General features: G+C 41.3%; 1 protein-coding gene across 1 annotated transcript; it reads right to left on the bottom strand.

The window, feature by feature from the left end:
* Positions 1-7556: 7556 nt before the first annotated feature.
* On the bottom strand, positions 7557-13841 carry LOC145786198 (uncharacterized). The gene is made up of 4 exons (XM_082597844.1): positions 13311-13841; positions 8534-12418; positions 8054-8118; positions 7557-7605 (listed from the first exon to the last, which is right to left on the bottom strand). Exons 1-4 carry the CDS (start codon positions 13839-13841, stop codon positions 7557-7559), a joined length of 4530 nt encoding a protein of 1509 aa, XP_082453970.1.
* Positions 13842-17727: the final 3886 nt, after the last annotated feature.

The following is a 17727-nucleotide window of genomic DNA, read 5'->3' as shown; positions in this document are numbered from 1 at the left end:
GATGGTGCAATTTTGGCACATTTTCTAGCAACTTCCATGACGTAATATTCAGTAGACTTGAACGGTTTTATATGACGTTTGATTTGTACAGAGATTGGCCGTAACAACCATACTTATTCCATTCAATATTTACCTTTCACAGAAAAGTATTATGAGGCTCAAAAAAACATTTTCGATCCAGCCAGGCAGCTGGATCGTCATTCGTTTTAGCGTTCACGGTAACTAATTCAAAATAGCTAAGCAGCAGCGACGTATAACGGCAAATTTACAAATTGCCGGTTTGCGCATATGGAAGGGCTTTCAATGGTATCATTTCGTATTCAAGCACGATTCTGCTGTAGGCTACTCTAGTTACGTGTTGTGTTGTTTGGAACGTTTGATGTTCTTTTTTCTTAACTAGTGGTTTCAATAATTTCTGAGGTCCACAAATCCATTCAGACTGCTTTACATCTATTGCCGTAGGAAATGGGGGCAAGGGGGGTGGTCGCTCCTCCGCTGAAAAAAAAACGTCGCGAATTTAGGCAAAGAAGTCCAGCTGTTTGGGCAAATCAATCTTACCATGATGTTTTGACCTCTTCAATTTACAAACTTTACATAATTGTTATAATTTATGAGATACCGTACATTGATATTTCATATTTTCCAATAACTGTAAAATGTATTATCACCGATTTTGGAAACTGTTGCATGTGGTAGCCTATTGCAATTTAGATAGAATGATAAATTTTGATTCAACATTTGCAAAAAGTAACGGTAAAAGAGCACAATTGGTGAGCAGAGGTAAGCTTATTCACTAGCTTGTTTGGCTACATTTCTTCACGGGTAGCCTAGGATTCAAAAACCTGTTGGTTATTGGTACCGGTAATCTTGTGAGTTTTTTTGCTTCTTTAGCCTACTCTATATTCTACTAATGCAGTTATTAATAAAATCATTTGGGCATAAATGTCTAGTTATAAGGAAAATTCAATTTTTACCATGCGTTTTTAACATTTTTCTAGTTTAGAAACTTTGTAGCCTATTGTTCCAGACAATGGTTCACCTAATCAAACGTCATATAAAAACCGTTCAAGTCTACTGAATATTACGTCATGGAAGTTGCTAGAAAATGTGCCAAAATTGCACCATCGTTCATAAGACTTGTGTCAAACCTGTTTGGACCTGTTTGGGCCTGTTTCAGTTTGAAACCTGTTTAAACAGAAAATATTACATCAGCTTTAAACACCTGTTTGAATGACTTCATAATTGTCTTTCATTATTGCGTCACAGTACTGCATATGTGAGTTTGAGATATTGCTATCTATTCTGGTCATTCGTAAAATGATTGTTTGAAAGTTGGCGGCACATTTAACTGTTTGCTTAGTGCTTGCTAACTGGACAAAAGTTCCGTCTTTTATCCAAGTAATCTGTATCGTAGTGACAGTTTTTAGAGGTGTACGGCGTTGCATCTCGATTTCGATAGCCGCGGGCTAATTTTACAGGAATACACTTATTGAATAGACGTTTCAAGGAGTGTTTCTTTTTCGGTCGATACATACAGACGAACTGATTCGGGAATCTTATGTTACAATTTTCCCACGAAGAGATTATGGTTTACCGCTGTGACCACCTATACCGTAGTGTAGGATACGGTATTTTGATGTAGCCTACATTAACATTTTTTAGAATGTAAAATGCAGCATCATCAATTTTGGAAGCTTTTGCATTCGGTATTGCAGTTTGGGTTGAATGTTAAGCTTCGATTGATGTTAAGCTTTGGGCGTGTGCCCTCCTGCCTTCAATTTTTCTGTGGATCGTCGTCGTCGTCGTCTGAGCTTCTGGGGCCGAAGGTCTATCCTTTTCTCACCCCAGATTCACGATGTTCCCGGACTACACTGGAAGGCTACTAGAGAGCAGCCAGTCTTTGGTTTCATCATCCATGACACGCAGACCTTCCACTCCGTTAGGTGACTTGAAGATGGAACAGTCATTGATAATGTGGTCTGCGGTCTGTTCCTCGGCACCACATTCACAGGAGGAGGAAGAGGCCATTCCCCATTGGTGCATGGTTGAGCGGAAAAGCCCGACGCCGGTACGAAGACGGTTGAGGCGCACACATGCCTGTCTAGGTAGTGTTAGGCCGATGGGGCGTGTGTCGGCGTCGGGGATGAACGAATGGAGTCTGGTGGCGTTTGACTTTCATTCAGAACTCCATTTATGGTCCGCCCAAGTAGCCGCAGAGATGTCTTGTACATCAGCTTTGCTGATAAGAAGTTGAGCGGCTGGCACGAATGGGTGTCTTGATTTCAGTCGACGGGGGTGCTGGTTTGGGAGAGCAGAGATCTTGTGGTGGAGAAGGTGGTTAGGCTCCAGTGCTCGTCGACCGAGAGACAGAGTGGCTTCTTCGCGACGAAGCTCAGCGGGTTGGATGCCAGCGAGAATGGGGAGATTGTCCAATGGTGTGGGACGCAGGCATCCGGTCACTGTGCGCAGTGCGCTGTTTATGGCAGTGTCGATGTTGTGGCAGTGAGCACTGTGGCACCAAACAGGTGCACAGTACTCTGCTGAAGAGTAGACAAGGGCTAAGGCTGCTATTCGCAAAGTGTCAGCCCTCGCCCCCCAGCTAGAGCCTGCCAGGCGCTTGAGTAGCGCAGCGCGGGATGTCAGTTTCTTGCGCAGTGACACCAAATGGTGGCGGTATGTGAGCGATCTGTCCAGTGTTACCCCAAGATATCTTGGTTCGGGGCAGAAGGACAGAGATTTTCCGTTGTTCTGGACGTGTAGCTCACGATCAGCTTCCCGATTGTGGAGGTGGAAAGCTGCTACCACAGTTTTGGTTTCGCTGAGTTTCAGTCGCCAGTTCTGGAGATAGGCTGAGAGAGTTTTCATGTCCTGGCTCAAGGTGTCTTCTAGATTTTCCCACGACTTTGTGGAGTGGAGAATTGCCAGGTCGTCCGCATAAGCGTATTTTGCGGAGACCGTAGTTGGCAGGTCGTGGGTGTAGATGTTGAAAAGAAGTGGAGACAGGACCGATCCCTGTGAGACGCCGTTTTTCAGGCGTCTTAGTCTGCTTCGTCGTGAGCTACCGGTGGTGAGGGTGAAGCTTCGGTTCCTGACAAGTTCCATAATCATATGAACCATATGTCGGTCAGGAAGCAGGCGAAGCAGCTTGCAAGTAAGGCCGCGATGCCATACGGTGTCATAGGCAGCTGTGAGATCTAGAAACAAGGGCGCCGGAAGCGGGGGCAGAGGGGTGGATGCCCCCCTGCCCTCAATTGTTCTGCAGATGGAGGGGCAGGGGGGCAATGGTGCCCTTTTAAAGTCATGTAAGTTACTGCACATTTTGCAATAGGTTATAACAATTTCTGCTATTCGCTTTTAGCCTAAATATAATCTTTCATTTTTGCCTCAAAATAATATTTACGGCACAAAATTTTGCAACACAGGTAACAGGCCTTAAAACTCGTTTTTTTTTCGGCAGCCATCGTGGCCTACCGGGAGCTCCTTCTCGGCGGCCAAATCTGCGTGCTGAGCGGCCAAAATACAAAATAAAAATAACGATAGCACAAGTAAATAGAATTAAACTTGCAACAATGCTAAAATGATTAATTAGCGTTGTTGAAGTCTGGGCCTGGGCGACGTCCCAACGTTCGACATGATTGTGTTGACGATGACAGCAAGGTAATAAAATAAGTATTTCAATGATGTGAAGACATTACCGATAGGCTACTAAAAGAAGCATAATTTTTGCAAAATATGATCAAAAATGTTTTTCCTTCGGATGTCAACTAACCTAGTTCTCCTTTTTAACAACGATTCAATGTCCGACAACATCGAATCGACATAAAAACGACAATATTGCCAGCCGATGTAAATTAGCACTTCGGATTAACACTTTGTGTTCCAGCCAATTGTTCACCAAATCAAACGTCATATAAAACCGTTATGGTCTACTTAACCTAGCTGGCATCTTACGCCATGGAAATTGCTAGAAAATGTCCAAATATTGCATCATCGTTCTTAAGACCTGATGAAACATTGCATCATCACCTTTGAACACCTGTTTGAATTGCTTCACAATTCCTTTCATTATTACGTCACATAACTGCTTACGTGAGTTTGAGATATTGCAAATTATTCTGACCATTCGTAAAATTGTTACTTGGAAGTTGGTCGCAAATTTAACTGTATTTCTTAGTGCTTGCCAGCTGGACAAAGTTTCCGTCTTTTATCCAAGTAATCTGTATTGTAGTGACAAGTTTTAGTGGCGTACCGTGTTGCGTCCCAATTTCGACAGCCGTGGGCTATTTTTTACAGAAATACAATTCTCGAATAGACGTTTTCGGAGGAGTGTTTCTTTTCGGTCATTGCATGCAGACGAACGGATCCGGGAATCTTATGTTACAATTTTCCCACGAAGAGCTTATGGTTTACCGTTGTGACCATAAATAATAAAAGACGTGGTTTGTTAGTTGGTAAGCCAAGAAGCACTTAAAGCACATAAATAATAAAAGACGTTGTTGTCAGTTGGAACTTAGAAGCACAAAATAGTAAAAGACGAAGTTGTTGGTTGGTAGGCTACAGAAGCAAAGAAATAATAAAAGAAGATCTTGTTGGTTGGTAGTCTACAAAAGCAAAAGAAAATTAAAGACTTTTCTTCTCAGTTGGTACTGAAGAACTTCAAGTTAAAAATTAAAGGCGTTTCTTTGTTGGTTCTGAAGAAAAAACAACATTGACATTCATTGGCAAGAAAAAAGAAAATTAAAGACAATCGATCTGTGCTTGAAGATTCAAGTGGACGAATCCAAGCAAGTTTTGTGGAACTTTTGGACTTCATTCATATACCCTTACATCTACGGTATTGTGCATTTAAATTCTTTTTTGTATTTTTACGGTCTTTGCAGTTAAGTTTTTTATAACTACGGTACTGTAATAATTTTGTGTGTTTGTGTAACTTAATTTTTTAATTGGTAAATTTAGCCCCAACATTTAATATGTCTACACTTGGTGGCGACAGGGACTCGACCGCCGTCGACTCGACTGAGTTTAAGCCTGATGATCTTCTTTGCGGTCGGGCAGGCCATTCTGGGGAGGGACCCAGTAACGATGAGGCTAAGTCAGTTCGAGAGGCCCGGCATCTTAGACGGGATATTTTGACTTAAATTGGAGAATTTTCTGTAGCTCTAGGTTCTTTGAGTGATAAGCAGGAACTGTTAATTTTTCAATCTAACTTATCTACTTTAGAAGGAATTACGGCATTTCCATGCTCTTTTGAGTAAAATTTTCAACTCTGCAATTTTGGCAGAACTTCGTGATAGGGTAGATCCCGAATTTTATTCCTTAAAAAATAACTTCGAACAAAAAATAAGTGAGTTCTCAGATATGTTGGATGCTGACATACATCCTGGGGATAGCGCCTCAAATGTAAGCACTAGGATGTCTAGGAGTTTGTCTCGGATAGTTGCACAAATTAACCTACAGCTAAGACGAGAGGAGCTCCAGATACAAGCTGAGGCCGAAGCAAGAGCTGCTGAGGCCATGGCGAGAGCTGAGGCCATACGAGCAGAGGCTGCCGCGAGAGCTGAGGCCGACGCGAGAGCTGCTGAGGCCGCACGAGCAGAGGCCGAAGCGAGAGCTGCTGAGGTCGAAGCGAGAGCTGCTGAGTTCGCACTCAAAGACGCTCAGTTGAAGGCTGAACAACGTAAAGAGGTAGTTTTAGCTGAATATCGTTCAGATTTGGGCTCCCGGCGTAGTTCTAAGAAGGGCTCTTCTAGCCATTCCAGAAGTGAACATCAACCGCAGTTTAATTTACATAACCTTTTCCAAGCGCCTGTTCAGTCCGTGAGTGGACCAGGGCAATCCACACGTTTTCCAGCTGTTTCAGGACGTCTAGGGGCCGCGCTAAGGGTTTTCCGAAGGCTCTAGAGCCAAGGCCTGTGAATTATAACCTAACTCCTCCCCCAGAGCGTACAGGTCACGTGGCCGCCATTAGCAGTAATGTTTTGCCCCCTTCACAGTTTTCTGCGCCGCTAGTTTTTGATCGCCCAGCTACACGTAATTTGGGTGGTTGTGAGAGGCGTATCGCGTCTCCTGATTTTAACGTGTGTGAGGGTCGTGATCGGGCTGTGCATGTGACTGAGCCCACTCAGCCCCTTAAGGGATATAGCTTGTCTTCTCCCGCTAAATCGAGTTCTCAACAGCAGGATTGCTTTTTTGAATACCAAAATAGTAGGACGTTTTTTGATAAGACAGCCTTGATTGGTTACGATGGTAATAATATGCCATTTATCTTCTTTAAAAATCGTGTTACGGCCTTAATGGCAGCTTCGCCCTTTAAAAGAACTCGTTTGACTTTGTTACAAGCAGCTTGTGTTAGAACAGCTGCGCAAACGATTGCTAATTTGGTTTCTGACACTCCTGGCTTGTCAGAGGAAGACAGGATAGAAATGTCGTTAGCTCGCTTGTCCCAGCGTTTTGGAGTTCGTGGAGGTCTTTTCGCCGAACCGGAAATTAGAAAGTATCGCTATGGTAGCAAATTGGCTTCGATTTCTTCTAGTGATTTGAAAGAGTTTAAAGATGAATTGTCGCAGTGTCTGCTTTACGCGCAAGCTTATGGTCAGCGTGATAATTGGAAGGACGTTTTGTTTTGGATTTGGCTAAGCGACTCCCGTTTGACGCTAAGCAGCGTTATCTTGACTTTTTAGGTGATCAGTATGGTGGCACTAATGAGCCTACTTTTCAGAGTTTGTTCGATTTTGTAGTACGGGAGGAAACGCGTAAGTCGACTGATTTTAGCATTATGCTAATGGGCGATTCTGGTGAGTCGCAGCATTTTAAAAAGTTTGGCAAAGGAAAATTGCCTTCATGTCCGGTTAGGCAGACGTCGGTAAAACCCCATGATAATGTGATTTCAGGGAGTTCGCAGTAGGAGAGACTCAGGTAAGTTGGCCCAACGGGCAAGTTGGCCCACTCGAAATAATTTTTTAAGCACAATAGTTATTGTGACGTATCATACACATACCAAGAAAAGGCTGTTTAAACTACCTTATCACCAGGTTGGGAGGCTCTAGCAAGCAGTATGAGCTTGTGAGCTCGATTTTTGTATGAAAAATTGTGATTTTTAAAATTTTTGGATTTTAGAATTTTTTACATGTTGTGTGAGTTTTTTCTTACTATATAAGAAAGGTTATTATTTAGTGAGTGCAACGCTAGGGTAGTTATTAGAGCTCACTTTGACGGTGAAGCCGTTCTTAGAAGTTTGATAGTTTGACATAAATTTTAGTTTTTACAATATGGTTGCCATGCAGGGAAGTTGGCCCATTTCGTAGGTGGGTAGGTTGGCCACCATGGCCAACTTGCCTTCATGATGGATTATATAGAATGATAATGGACTAACTAATACGATGACTTATTTTTTCAAGATTGAAGCACCAAGTATCCAAAGTAAGTAAATCGCGGCTTTACATCAGCAATCAATAACAATAGGCTAATTCACTTCCTAACATCGTTTTTATGCCACATATTGCGACAACTTATTCCTAACCCATATTGTAATAATAGAATAATGGTAAGTAATTAGATCAAGAAAACCAATGGCGAAACTGTGTCTCAGCAGTTGTATCAAGAGGGCTAAAGATGTTGAGGAATGGTGTGAGTCAAAGAAAAATATGCAACCACTTCTCAAGCGACGGTCTAAAACGTACCCCGCTTCGGAGATACATTAAAAATTGTTCCGGTGTTGGTACCCATGCAAAATGGGGTTTGTACTGCAAGCAAGGTCCTACCTATCAGCATCGTTAGGAATATAAAGGCATGCCGTTTCAACTACATGATATTTGATATAGCCTTGATTATTTTCGAAAGTTTATTTGGTGTACCCATGTACGAAAAGTTTACTGAGGTAAAATACTGCATTATAATAGTATAAACCAAACCGGTACCGTACATGACTGCATACAATGTATGCATGCCTGTATAAAACCAAGCAATAATTAGAAAGAAAAATTGAGGAGAAAGAGAGCTTTTCTACTGTTTATTAAACCGAGAGATGGACACGTTGGCCAGGTGGCCAACTTACCTTCCATGGTGGGCTAAATTACCTGCACAGGCGGGCAAGATGGTCCATTTTAATTTTTCGGAAAACTTGAAAAATTACATACCTAAGAATGTTGGTTTGATGCAAGAATATGTCTACTTCTAGAGTGATAAATTCTCTACTCTTCAATGGCATTCGCTTTAACATATGTTTTGTAATTAGCTCACAAATTCAATTTTACATTTTGCTGGGCCAACTTACCCGAGTCTCCCCTACTCGACTGCTGTTGGCGCACCGCGCGGTGGTGTGACCAGACGTAGTGACCTACCGGCATGTTTTTATTGTTCGTCACGTGGTCAAGTTGAATATCATTTTTTGTCTAATTGTAAAGATTTTAATTGTTACAGAAGACCTGTCTTGGACAAACTTGCAAAACCGTTTTAGCCATGCTGTGGCCTTTTTTAAACGGTGCAAGGTCGAAAAATAACTAATTAGATTGTCTACGGCTACTGTCTGACTTACCTGAACTGCAGAGACAATATTAGGCTCAAGAGGCTGAAAATCTAAAGGAAGAGACTCAAAATTTACTTCTGAAGCGGGAATAGAAGGCCAGAAGTCTTCTGTTTTCCACAAGAACTTCGGAGCTTTTAGCCATCGAGACTTCAACAACTGAATTACAGATAGGCCGCGAGATGCATCGTCGGCTGGATTGATATGAGAATTGACGTGCCTCCATTGGGAAGGCGTAGTTTGTCGATGAATTTTTGCCAAACGGTTTGACACAAAGGTCCTAAATCGTTTGTTTTCATTATTAATACTCCTTCTTACCGCACTAGAGTCAGTCCAAAAGATTGACTGACAGTTTGAATAATCAAGTTGAGAACGAAGCCACTTGTCGGCTTTAACTGCCAACACCGCTGCTACAAGTTCCGGTCTTGGAATACTTTCTGATTTGGGTGGTGTAACTTTAGCTTTGCCACACACAAAAGAACAATGAATAGATCCCGTATCGTCGACCAGGCGCAAGTAAGATACAAACCCGTAACCTTGAACAGAAGCATCCGAAAAGTGATGAAGTTGATGACTAACAACTTTACCAAAGTTAAGAGGTTTAAAACAACGAAATAAATTCAACTCACCAAGATCATGCAGTTGCTTAAACCATGTTTGCCACTCAAGCACATCTGAATTCCGCAGTTGATCATCCCAGCCAAGTTTTTGCTGAATGATGTTTTGCTGCAGAATTCTAGCAGTCAGCACGACTGGAGCAATGAAACCCAATGGGTCATACAGAGAATTAACAGCAGATAGAATGGAACGTCTCGTAAACGTTTTCAACTCAAAATTGTCTGAAACCTGAAACGCAAATTGGTCATTGGAAACGTTCCAAGAAACACCTAGCACACGTTCCTTCAACGGACTGTTGAGATCAACATTCATAACAGATTTCGCTCTATCATTTTCAGGAATAGTTTTAAGAACTTCCTGACTCGTTGAAATCCATTTTGTAAGGTTAAAGCCACCAATTTGAAGCAACTCTCTAAGCTGTTTGACTAAAAGAACAGCGTCATCTACAGAACTAGCAGACGTTAGACAATCGTCTACATAAAAATCATTTTTAACAACATCACATGTAGCAGAGTTGAAGTTTGAACCGAACTCTTGTTCAGTTTGCCTCAGACAGAAGGTCGCACAACAAGGCGAAGATGTAGCACCAAAGATGTGTATCAGCATACGATGGCTGACGGGAGGTTTAGAAAGATCTCCTCCAGGCCACCAAAGAAAACGAAATGCATCTTTATCATGTTCTTTTATTTTAACTTGATGAAACATCGCTTCTACATCTGCTACCAAGGCAATTGGCTCTCTGCGAAAGCGTGTCAATACACTAACAAGGCTATTTACAAGATCAGGACCTTGCAGCAAGGCATCATTTAAAGCTACCCCTCTGTGCTGAGCAGCGCAGTCAAACACTATTCTGACTTTGTCTGGTTTGCGGGGATGAATCACTGGATGATGTGGCAAGTACCAAACACGTTTTTGCCCTTGTTCATCATCACTACTTGATTCGTTTACAACCTCTGCATGTTTGTTTTCTAGATACTCCTGCATTTTTGACGCATATTTTTGCTTTAATTGATCGTCACGTTCAAAGCGTTTCTTCAAAGAATTTAAGCGCTTTGTTGCCATCAAGCGACTATTTTCAGGCAAACTTACGTCCTTCCGCCAGGGTAGCGGTGCGTAATAGTGACCATCAGTGCGTGACACCTCTTCACGTAGCACTTTAAGAACATGTCTGTCTTGCACAGACGATGGAAAAGAAAGCTCTTCCGGTTTGAAATCTTCAAACCAAGACTGTTGGATTGCATTGTCCAATTTTTCATCTGAATGAATAAAATTAGATAAAATGTTGTTTTGATTTTTTGATGATCCCAAAAGTGACCAACCTAAGGGTGTTTTTATTGCACTGGGTTCACCATTGTTTCCTTCTCTCTGCTCTAAAACTTTATGAGCCTTTAAAACATCGATGCCAATTAAGATTGAGACATGGGCGTTTTCTAAAGTTTCAAAATTTAAATCTTTCAAATAAGGAAATTTGGAAACATCGTCGCAAGAAAGATTAGGATTTGGAGACACTGGTATTTTGTCTATGGCGTAGGCTTGCACTGTTTCAAAGTTGACCTTTTCATCTAAAGAAGAAATTGAGACACTGACTCTTTTACTTTTAATAGTATCTAAGCTTTTATTTACAGTGCTCAGCTTTATTTGGCTGGGCTCGCCCTCTAAGTCAAGCGACGCGATCAAACTGTGATCGCAGAAAGTTGCATCCGATCCAGTGTCGAGAAAGGCGTAAGTTTTAACTTCTTTCCCATTAGCCCTTGCTTTAATAGGAACGACGTTAAAGAAACTTTTATGACCTAACACTGAATCGGAAGAAACAGAAGTTGAAAGCAACTTACCTGTGTTGACTCGAGTGACATCAGGAGACGCTTTACTAGAGACGTAGTGCATCAAAGAATGGTGATGACCTTTGCAACCCTTTTCGGTACATGTACTCTCAAACCTACAATCTGAAGTGGCATGTTTATTGAAACAATTAAAACAACGCCTCTCTTTGTTTAGAAAATCTCGGCGATCCTGTAAAGAAATTTTGGAAAACTCATTACACTTATAAAGTATATGATTTCCAGAGCAAAAGAAACACTGGCGACCGGCAAATCGCTGTCTTTGTCGTGTTTTGCCTTCAAAGGATTGTGACGCACGATTACCACGGGTGGCTGAAACCGTAGCACAAGTTCGCTGACTGCTGAATTTTTGTCCACTACGACCAAAAGAATTTACGTGGCGCTTAGAACTTTCGCTTTCAATTTTAGTAGGATAAGCATTTAAAAGTTTTGCTTCATCTTCTACGAATTCGACGAAGTCCCGAAAGGTAGAAGCCCTTTGTTGTCTGCATTGAATTTTTGCGTACTTTCTCTTCCAAGAATTGTTTATACACGGCGGTAACTTGTCAGCAAGATCATCTAAGTAAGAGTTTAATTCGTAAGAATGTCCATGGCTATCTAAGGTTTCGTAACACTTTCTCAAAGCTGTGGAGAAGCTATGCATTGCTTCTTTGTCGAGATGTTTGATTGCAGAGATTTTAAGCAACTGTCGTTTAAAAGATTCTGCTATGACGCGCGGCTGCCCAAACAAGTCATGCAAAATTGTTAACGCTTTACTGTAGCCTTCTTCAGGCGTTTTAAGTGAAGGACAGTGACTAATCGAGTTATGCGCTTTGCCAGTTGTGTATAGAAGTAAGTAACTCAGTTTTTTGCTGGGGCTTATATCTGCGCAATTTATAGTTTCTTCGAAATGACGGAAGAAAGTAAAATAGTCTTTAGGATCCCCTGAAAATTTGGGGCATTCATATTTTGGCATATTCATGCCAGCGCTAACGGCAGTAACTATTCCTGCTAGAATAGCAGAGTCATTCTTCATAGAAAATTGTTCGTTAATTTTAACATTTGGCAAGGGAAGGTTCTGTGCTGGAACACCGGGATTAGGCACATCGGCATTAAAGCTAGAACACCCAGGATTTATATGACAAGAACTGGAACGAAACATTGTTGACTGTACCTTGTTTGGGTTGAGATGGTCGAAGGGTTGAGATCGAATGTTTCGCAGAGAACCTTCTTGGGAGTTGACCTCCCAGACCTCGGCTTCTAACCGGGCTGCTTCCAGAACGCGACGGTCTTCAGCGGCGGCGAGTTCGGCCTTCAACTTAGCTTCAGCGGCAGCTCGTTCGGCCTTCAACTTAGCTTCCCTTTCTTCTTCCAGACGACGTTGTTGATTGTGTTTTACCGCCAGTTGCGCAAGTTCCAACTTGGCTTGCAGCGTCTTTTGTTTAGAACTCCTGCAAGATCTCTAAGTCGTCGTCATATGGCTACCGGTTTTAGAGCCATTTTTGGAACGTTGCAAAACACGAATTATATCAATAGAAGGAGTATGACCACTCTCGTGTTCATCATCCTGCTCTCGCAACCAGCCTTCAACAAAAGTCAAGAATTCGTCTTTACCACGAGAATAGTCATCTTTACTAAAAGTACAAGATTCCAGAAGTGGTTTATCAGCAGAAATGTCAACACAAAGTGCCATAAGAGAACTGAACAAATTATCTAAATCAGGAAGACGAGCGCGTACCGTTTTTGCGCAATGGGGAGTCTTCATAAGGTTATTGATTTCAAGATAGAAATCATTTAAATTTTTAACAGCAGTTTCAATAGTTTCACAGGCCATTTTGCTATAAAATTTCCCACTTCTTAAGATTCAAAGAGTTTTAAGAAAGAGGAAAAGGCGATATAACAATACTAAGTAAACTTCTTCAAGAGATCAACGAGAACTGCCAATCGTTATTCGAACGATGACAAACGAGTCGCAACTCTGCGACCAGAAAATTTCTTACTAAAAGAAATAATTCTGTACACTACCGGTTTATACTTACGACCGGATCAATCGGTTGATACCTCCGTCAACCGAGAAAAACTTTCAATGTAAGATCGTATAGCGGTGCGGGTTGTCTGATGTTAAAACACCTGATCTACACTGAGGTGATTCCACTTGAACTTGTCTGCTCGCATACCACCAACAAGCTGGGATGATTGTTCTATGTTGGAAAAACGCGCAATTGTCTTCGAAGCACTCAATTTGTCCTCGTCAGGTCGCGGTTTTTCTCTGGGGAAAATAACCGTGACTTTACGAATACGAAAACGTATAATAATAATAAACAGTTACCACAATATACAAGTAGACATCATACGTTAATTTCAATTCCATATTTTGCACTGATGTCTGAAGTTTTGTTAATCAGTGTTTGTAAACCGTCCGGGGATGTCGCTATGAGCACAGTGTCATCAGCATAGCGAATATTGTTTAATGAGATGCCGTTCACTAAAACTCCCTCATCAATACCTTCTATTTCTCTGAGAATCATTTCACTATACAAGTTAAACAGATCTGGTGACATCACACAGCCTTGTCTGACCCCACGTTGAATTTCAAAATATCTAGACAGACCTTCCGGTAGGCGAACTGCAGCTTGTTGTTGGTAATACACATTCTTAATTATGCGCAGGTCCTTGTGATCAACGTTAATGTTGTTCAGCATCTCAAAAAGCTGTTCGTGACGAACTTTATCGAAGGCTTTTTTGAAATCTACAAATGCTAGATATAGGTCTTGTTGAACTTCGATTGCTCTTTCACCAAGTATTCTCATCGTAAAGATTGCGTTGGTTGTTCCCCTGTCTTTCATGCAGGGATCTCTGAAGTATTCTGAGGTCCCTGCTTTCATGAAGCCAATGTTTTTTTGTTTGTTTTTTATATCATTTTATAGTTTGTTTTTTTTAAGTTTTTTTTTTTCTTTTTTTTTATTGTTAAATATTGTTACTAACCCTAGGGATAACAGCGCAATTTTCAAAATTGATTGCCCCTTATTTCTGGAAGCAATTGCCTTCTTAAGCGTTGGAGGATGATCTTTAGCAGCAATTTCACAGTGTGTGAGATCAGACTAATAGTGCGATGTTTGTCACAATCAAGTGTTCCTGGAACTTTGGGTAGTGCAATGAATACTGATTTCAACATGTCCTCAGGAATCACACCACTTTCATATATTCTGTCTAAGAGCTTCTATATGATGTATATTCCTTCTTCGTCCAGGGCTTTAAGCATTTCCACACAGATTGCTGTGTGGAAATATCGTCAGATAGAGCTTAAAACAGCAGCTCTATCGTCAGATAGAGCTGCTGTTTTAAGGAAGAAGGCTTTAAAACAACCTGAACTTCGTGATTTCCTTACTGACACCATGAAGGATCTTAAATCTAATGCCTATATTGAGCGTGCTGGTGAAGCAGTAAATGTAAAGGGATTTGAGTGGTATTTATTATACTTTGTGACGGCACAATTAAAAAAGCGTATTGTTTACGATGGCAAGTCTGAATTTCGAGGAACTTGTGTTAATGATGTAATGTTTTCGGGTCCTGATTTGTTAAACCCTCTGGCAGATCTCTTGGCTAGATTTCGGCTAGGTAGATTTGATTTCGTGGTCGATATGACCAAGTACTTTTTTCACATTTTGGACACTTCAATACGTAAGCCCAATTTTATTGAACTGCTTACGTACACAGGCAGTGCCGTTCGGATCGTGAACGAACGCCCTTTGGTACCTTTGAGTGACGACCCTAGGGATTTTACTGTCATCACCCCTGCCTCACTTTTGACCCCATACTTAGACCCATACTGTGCTGTTGGGCAACCACATGATCGTGACCAACTAAGAAGGGATTATCGGTTCAATTTGTCACTTTCTCAGCAGTTTTGGAGCAAATGGATAGATTTTTACTTGCCAGGGCTTCAGGGCCGGAAAAAATGGTTAAAAATGGCCGAAACTTTGGAGCCTGGTCAACTTGTAGTGGTGGGTTCTCTCCAAGATATTGGTAAACGTGGAAAGTATCAACTTGGGAGGGTGCATGAGGTGGTCCCACAAATTAGGAAAGGGAAGCCTGTGGTTCGTAGAGCTAAAGTTGCCGTCTGCAACTATGATGAGAGTACGGGGAAAGTGAAAGTAGACTACGTGTTGAGGGATATTTCGTGCCTCGCCCCCGTAAAGAACACTTAAGTGTTAGGGTTTGAGCCTGGTTTTGTCTGCGGTGGCCGACCCTTGTCTGAGCCCAGAACAGTCGGTTATTATCGCAACCATTGTATATAGCGTCATTTTAGCGTGTACCTATGGTACCAATTTCATGTATCGTCGTGTATTATTCGTATTGTTGTTCATTCTTTGCATGCCCTTTGTATTTGCGTATTAACTTAAACGTGAGTGATTCAAACAATTTGTGTATCGTGTGTTTTTATTCATTGGCTCACAATTGTCGTCAATTCTTTTTTAGTTATGCCATGTTAGACTGTCATAACTAGGGGCCGCTATGTTCCAGCCAATTGTTCACCAAATCAAACGTCATATAAAACCGTTATGGTCTACTTAACCTAGCTGGCATCTTACGCCATGGAAATTGCTAGAAAATGTCCAAATATTGCACCATCGTTCGTAAGACCTGATGAAACATTGCATCATCACCTTTGAACACCTGTTTGAATTGCTTCACAATTCCTTTCATTATTACGTCACATAACTGCTTACGTGAGTTTGAGATATTGCAAATTATTCTGACCATTCGTAAAATTGTTACTTGGAAGTTGGTCGCAAATTTAACTGTATTTCTTAGTGCTTGCCAGCTGGACAAAGTTTCCGTCTTTTATCCAAGTAATCTGTATTGTAGTGACAAGTTTTAGTGGAGTACCGTGTTGCGTCCCAATTTCGACAGCCGTGGGCTATTTTTTACAGAAATACAATTCTCGAATAGACGTTTTCGGAGGAGTGTTTCTTTTCGGTCATTGCATGCAGACGAACGGATCCGGGAATCTTATGTTACAATTTTCCCACGAAGAGATTATGGTTTACCGTTGTGACCACTTTGTTAAAATAAACGTCGGAAATTACAAACAAGACTTACAGCGCTGGTGATCGCAGATGGATATATTCCATCAATAACAAATATTTCCGCACAGTGCAACAGTGGCGATGATGACGCTCTGACCTAATTTTGCGTCACTCTTTGATACTACATATTTTCGACAGTTAATCCACGATCATTCTACTGCGAAATTAAATAATTGGCTAGAAGAGACCGGCGGCCAAACTTGGCCAATTGAGGAGGTAGCACCAACAGTCATTCAAGCACTTAGCGACCATGGCCGCCGGATGCTTTAAGGCTTGACAGTAGGTTAGGCTACATCATTATAACATAGCATGATGCCCTTCTTTGTATACCGGACACTTGTAGGCTATCATTACTCAATACATACTAGCCTACATAGTGAGCTGATAGATTAGCATTATCACCATATCTTATCTTAAAACTTGAAAAAAATTAAGTGCCCTTTTTTCGTAATCTTGCCCCCCCCCCCCCAGTTAAAAATCGTTCCGGCGCCCCTGTCTAGAAAGGCAGCGCCGTCCTTCTTTTTTGCCTCAAAGCAATCCTCGATGTCTTGGGTTAAGAGTGTGACCTGATCTACGTGGATGGGGGGCAATGGTGCCCTTTTAAGGTCATGTAAGCTACTGCACATTTCGGCTTTCGCAATATAACAATTTCTACTATTAGCATTTAGCCTAATTGTAATCTTTCATGTTTGCCTCAAAATAATATCTTATCTTAAAACTTTAAAAAAATTGGCTTTTCAGCAACAAAAGTGCCCTTTTTTCATAATCCTACCCCCTCCAGTCAAAACAGGGGTTCTTAACTAGCGGTGCACGCACCACTAGGCCTAAGGTGTGCGAGACCTGTGCCTAGGCGGTGCGGGGATGCTGAATTATTATCAAGGTTTGTTATAATAAGACGTAAGAAGCAAAATTGTTTTTTCCAGGTTTCAACAAAAATTTCGAACTGTAGGCAACTATTCCTTTTCAGCCAATCCTTGGAGGGGGTGCGAGAACTGGTTGGTAATTTCAAGGTGGTGCCGACAAGGCAAAAGGTCAAGAACCACTGCTCTATTGTTTAACTTTTCAGAGGTTTCAAAAGCTTTAACAACGAGAAAGCTTTCGACATTTTCACCTAGTTCTAGTAGTCTACGTTGCTTTGTGCAGACTAAAGTTAACCAGTAACCATGCACAGCAAAACAGCGAGATGATTTGGAATCCTGTGTCAGACATGAATCTGTCGATATCGAAAAACGGCACTGAAAAATATCATTTTGTATGCTGTTTTGTTTAAAAGTTCTTTTATCGACAGCTCCAACCATTGACAAGCTTGAAAGATGAAGTAGCCTACTAACCATCTCACTGAATCTGATTTAAATAAAATCGATAAACGGTTGCAATAAATTCAACCGGTAAAAATGGGAAATCAAGCCGCTTGATAAGAAATGAAAATAATCAGAGAATCGCAATAAAAACAGTAATAACATTGCGAAAAAACATATTTTTGTTTTCAGAAGTTAGCATTATAACAGCAAAACCAGACATAACTGGATTTCGTTAGGCTATAAATCAAATTTGGTAAAATTATACATTAAATATGTTCTTGTTAAAACTATTATGGAGGGTCACAAGGCTACGTTGATTGCAAAAAAGGTAAAAACCTCTGATCAGTGTGATGTTCTCTGTTGAAGTTGTCTGAGTTAAA

This window comes from Aplidium turbinatum, chromosome 17, assembly GCF_918807975.1.
Source record: "Aplidium turbinatum chromosome 17, kaAplTurb1.1, whole genome shotgun sequence".
NCBI lineage: Eukaryota > Metazoa > Chordata > Ascidiacea > Aplousobranchia > Polyclinidae > Aplidium > Aplidium turbinatum.
Note: the sequence above shows the minus strand (reverse complement) of the source record. Positions and strands in the feature narration are given on the sequence as shown.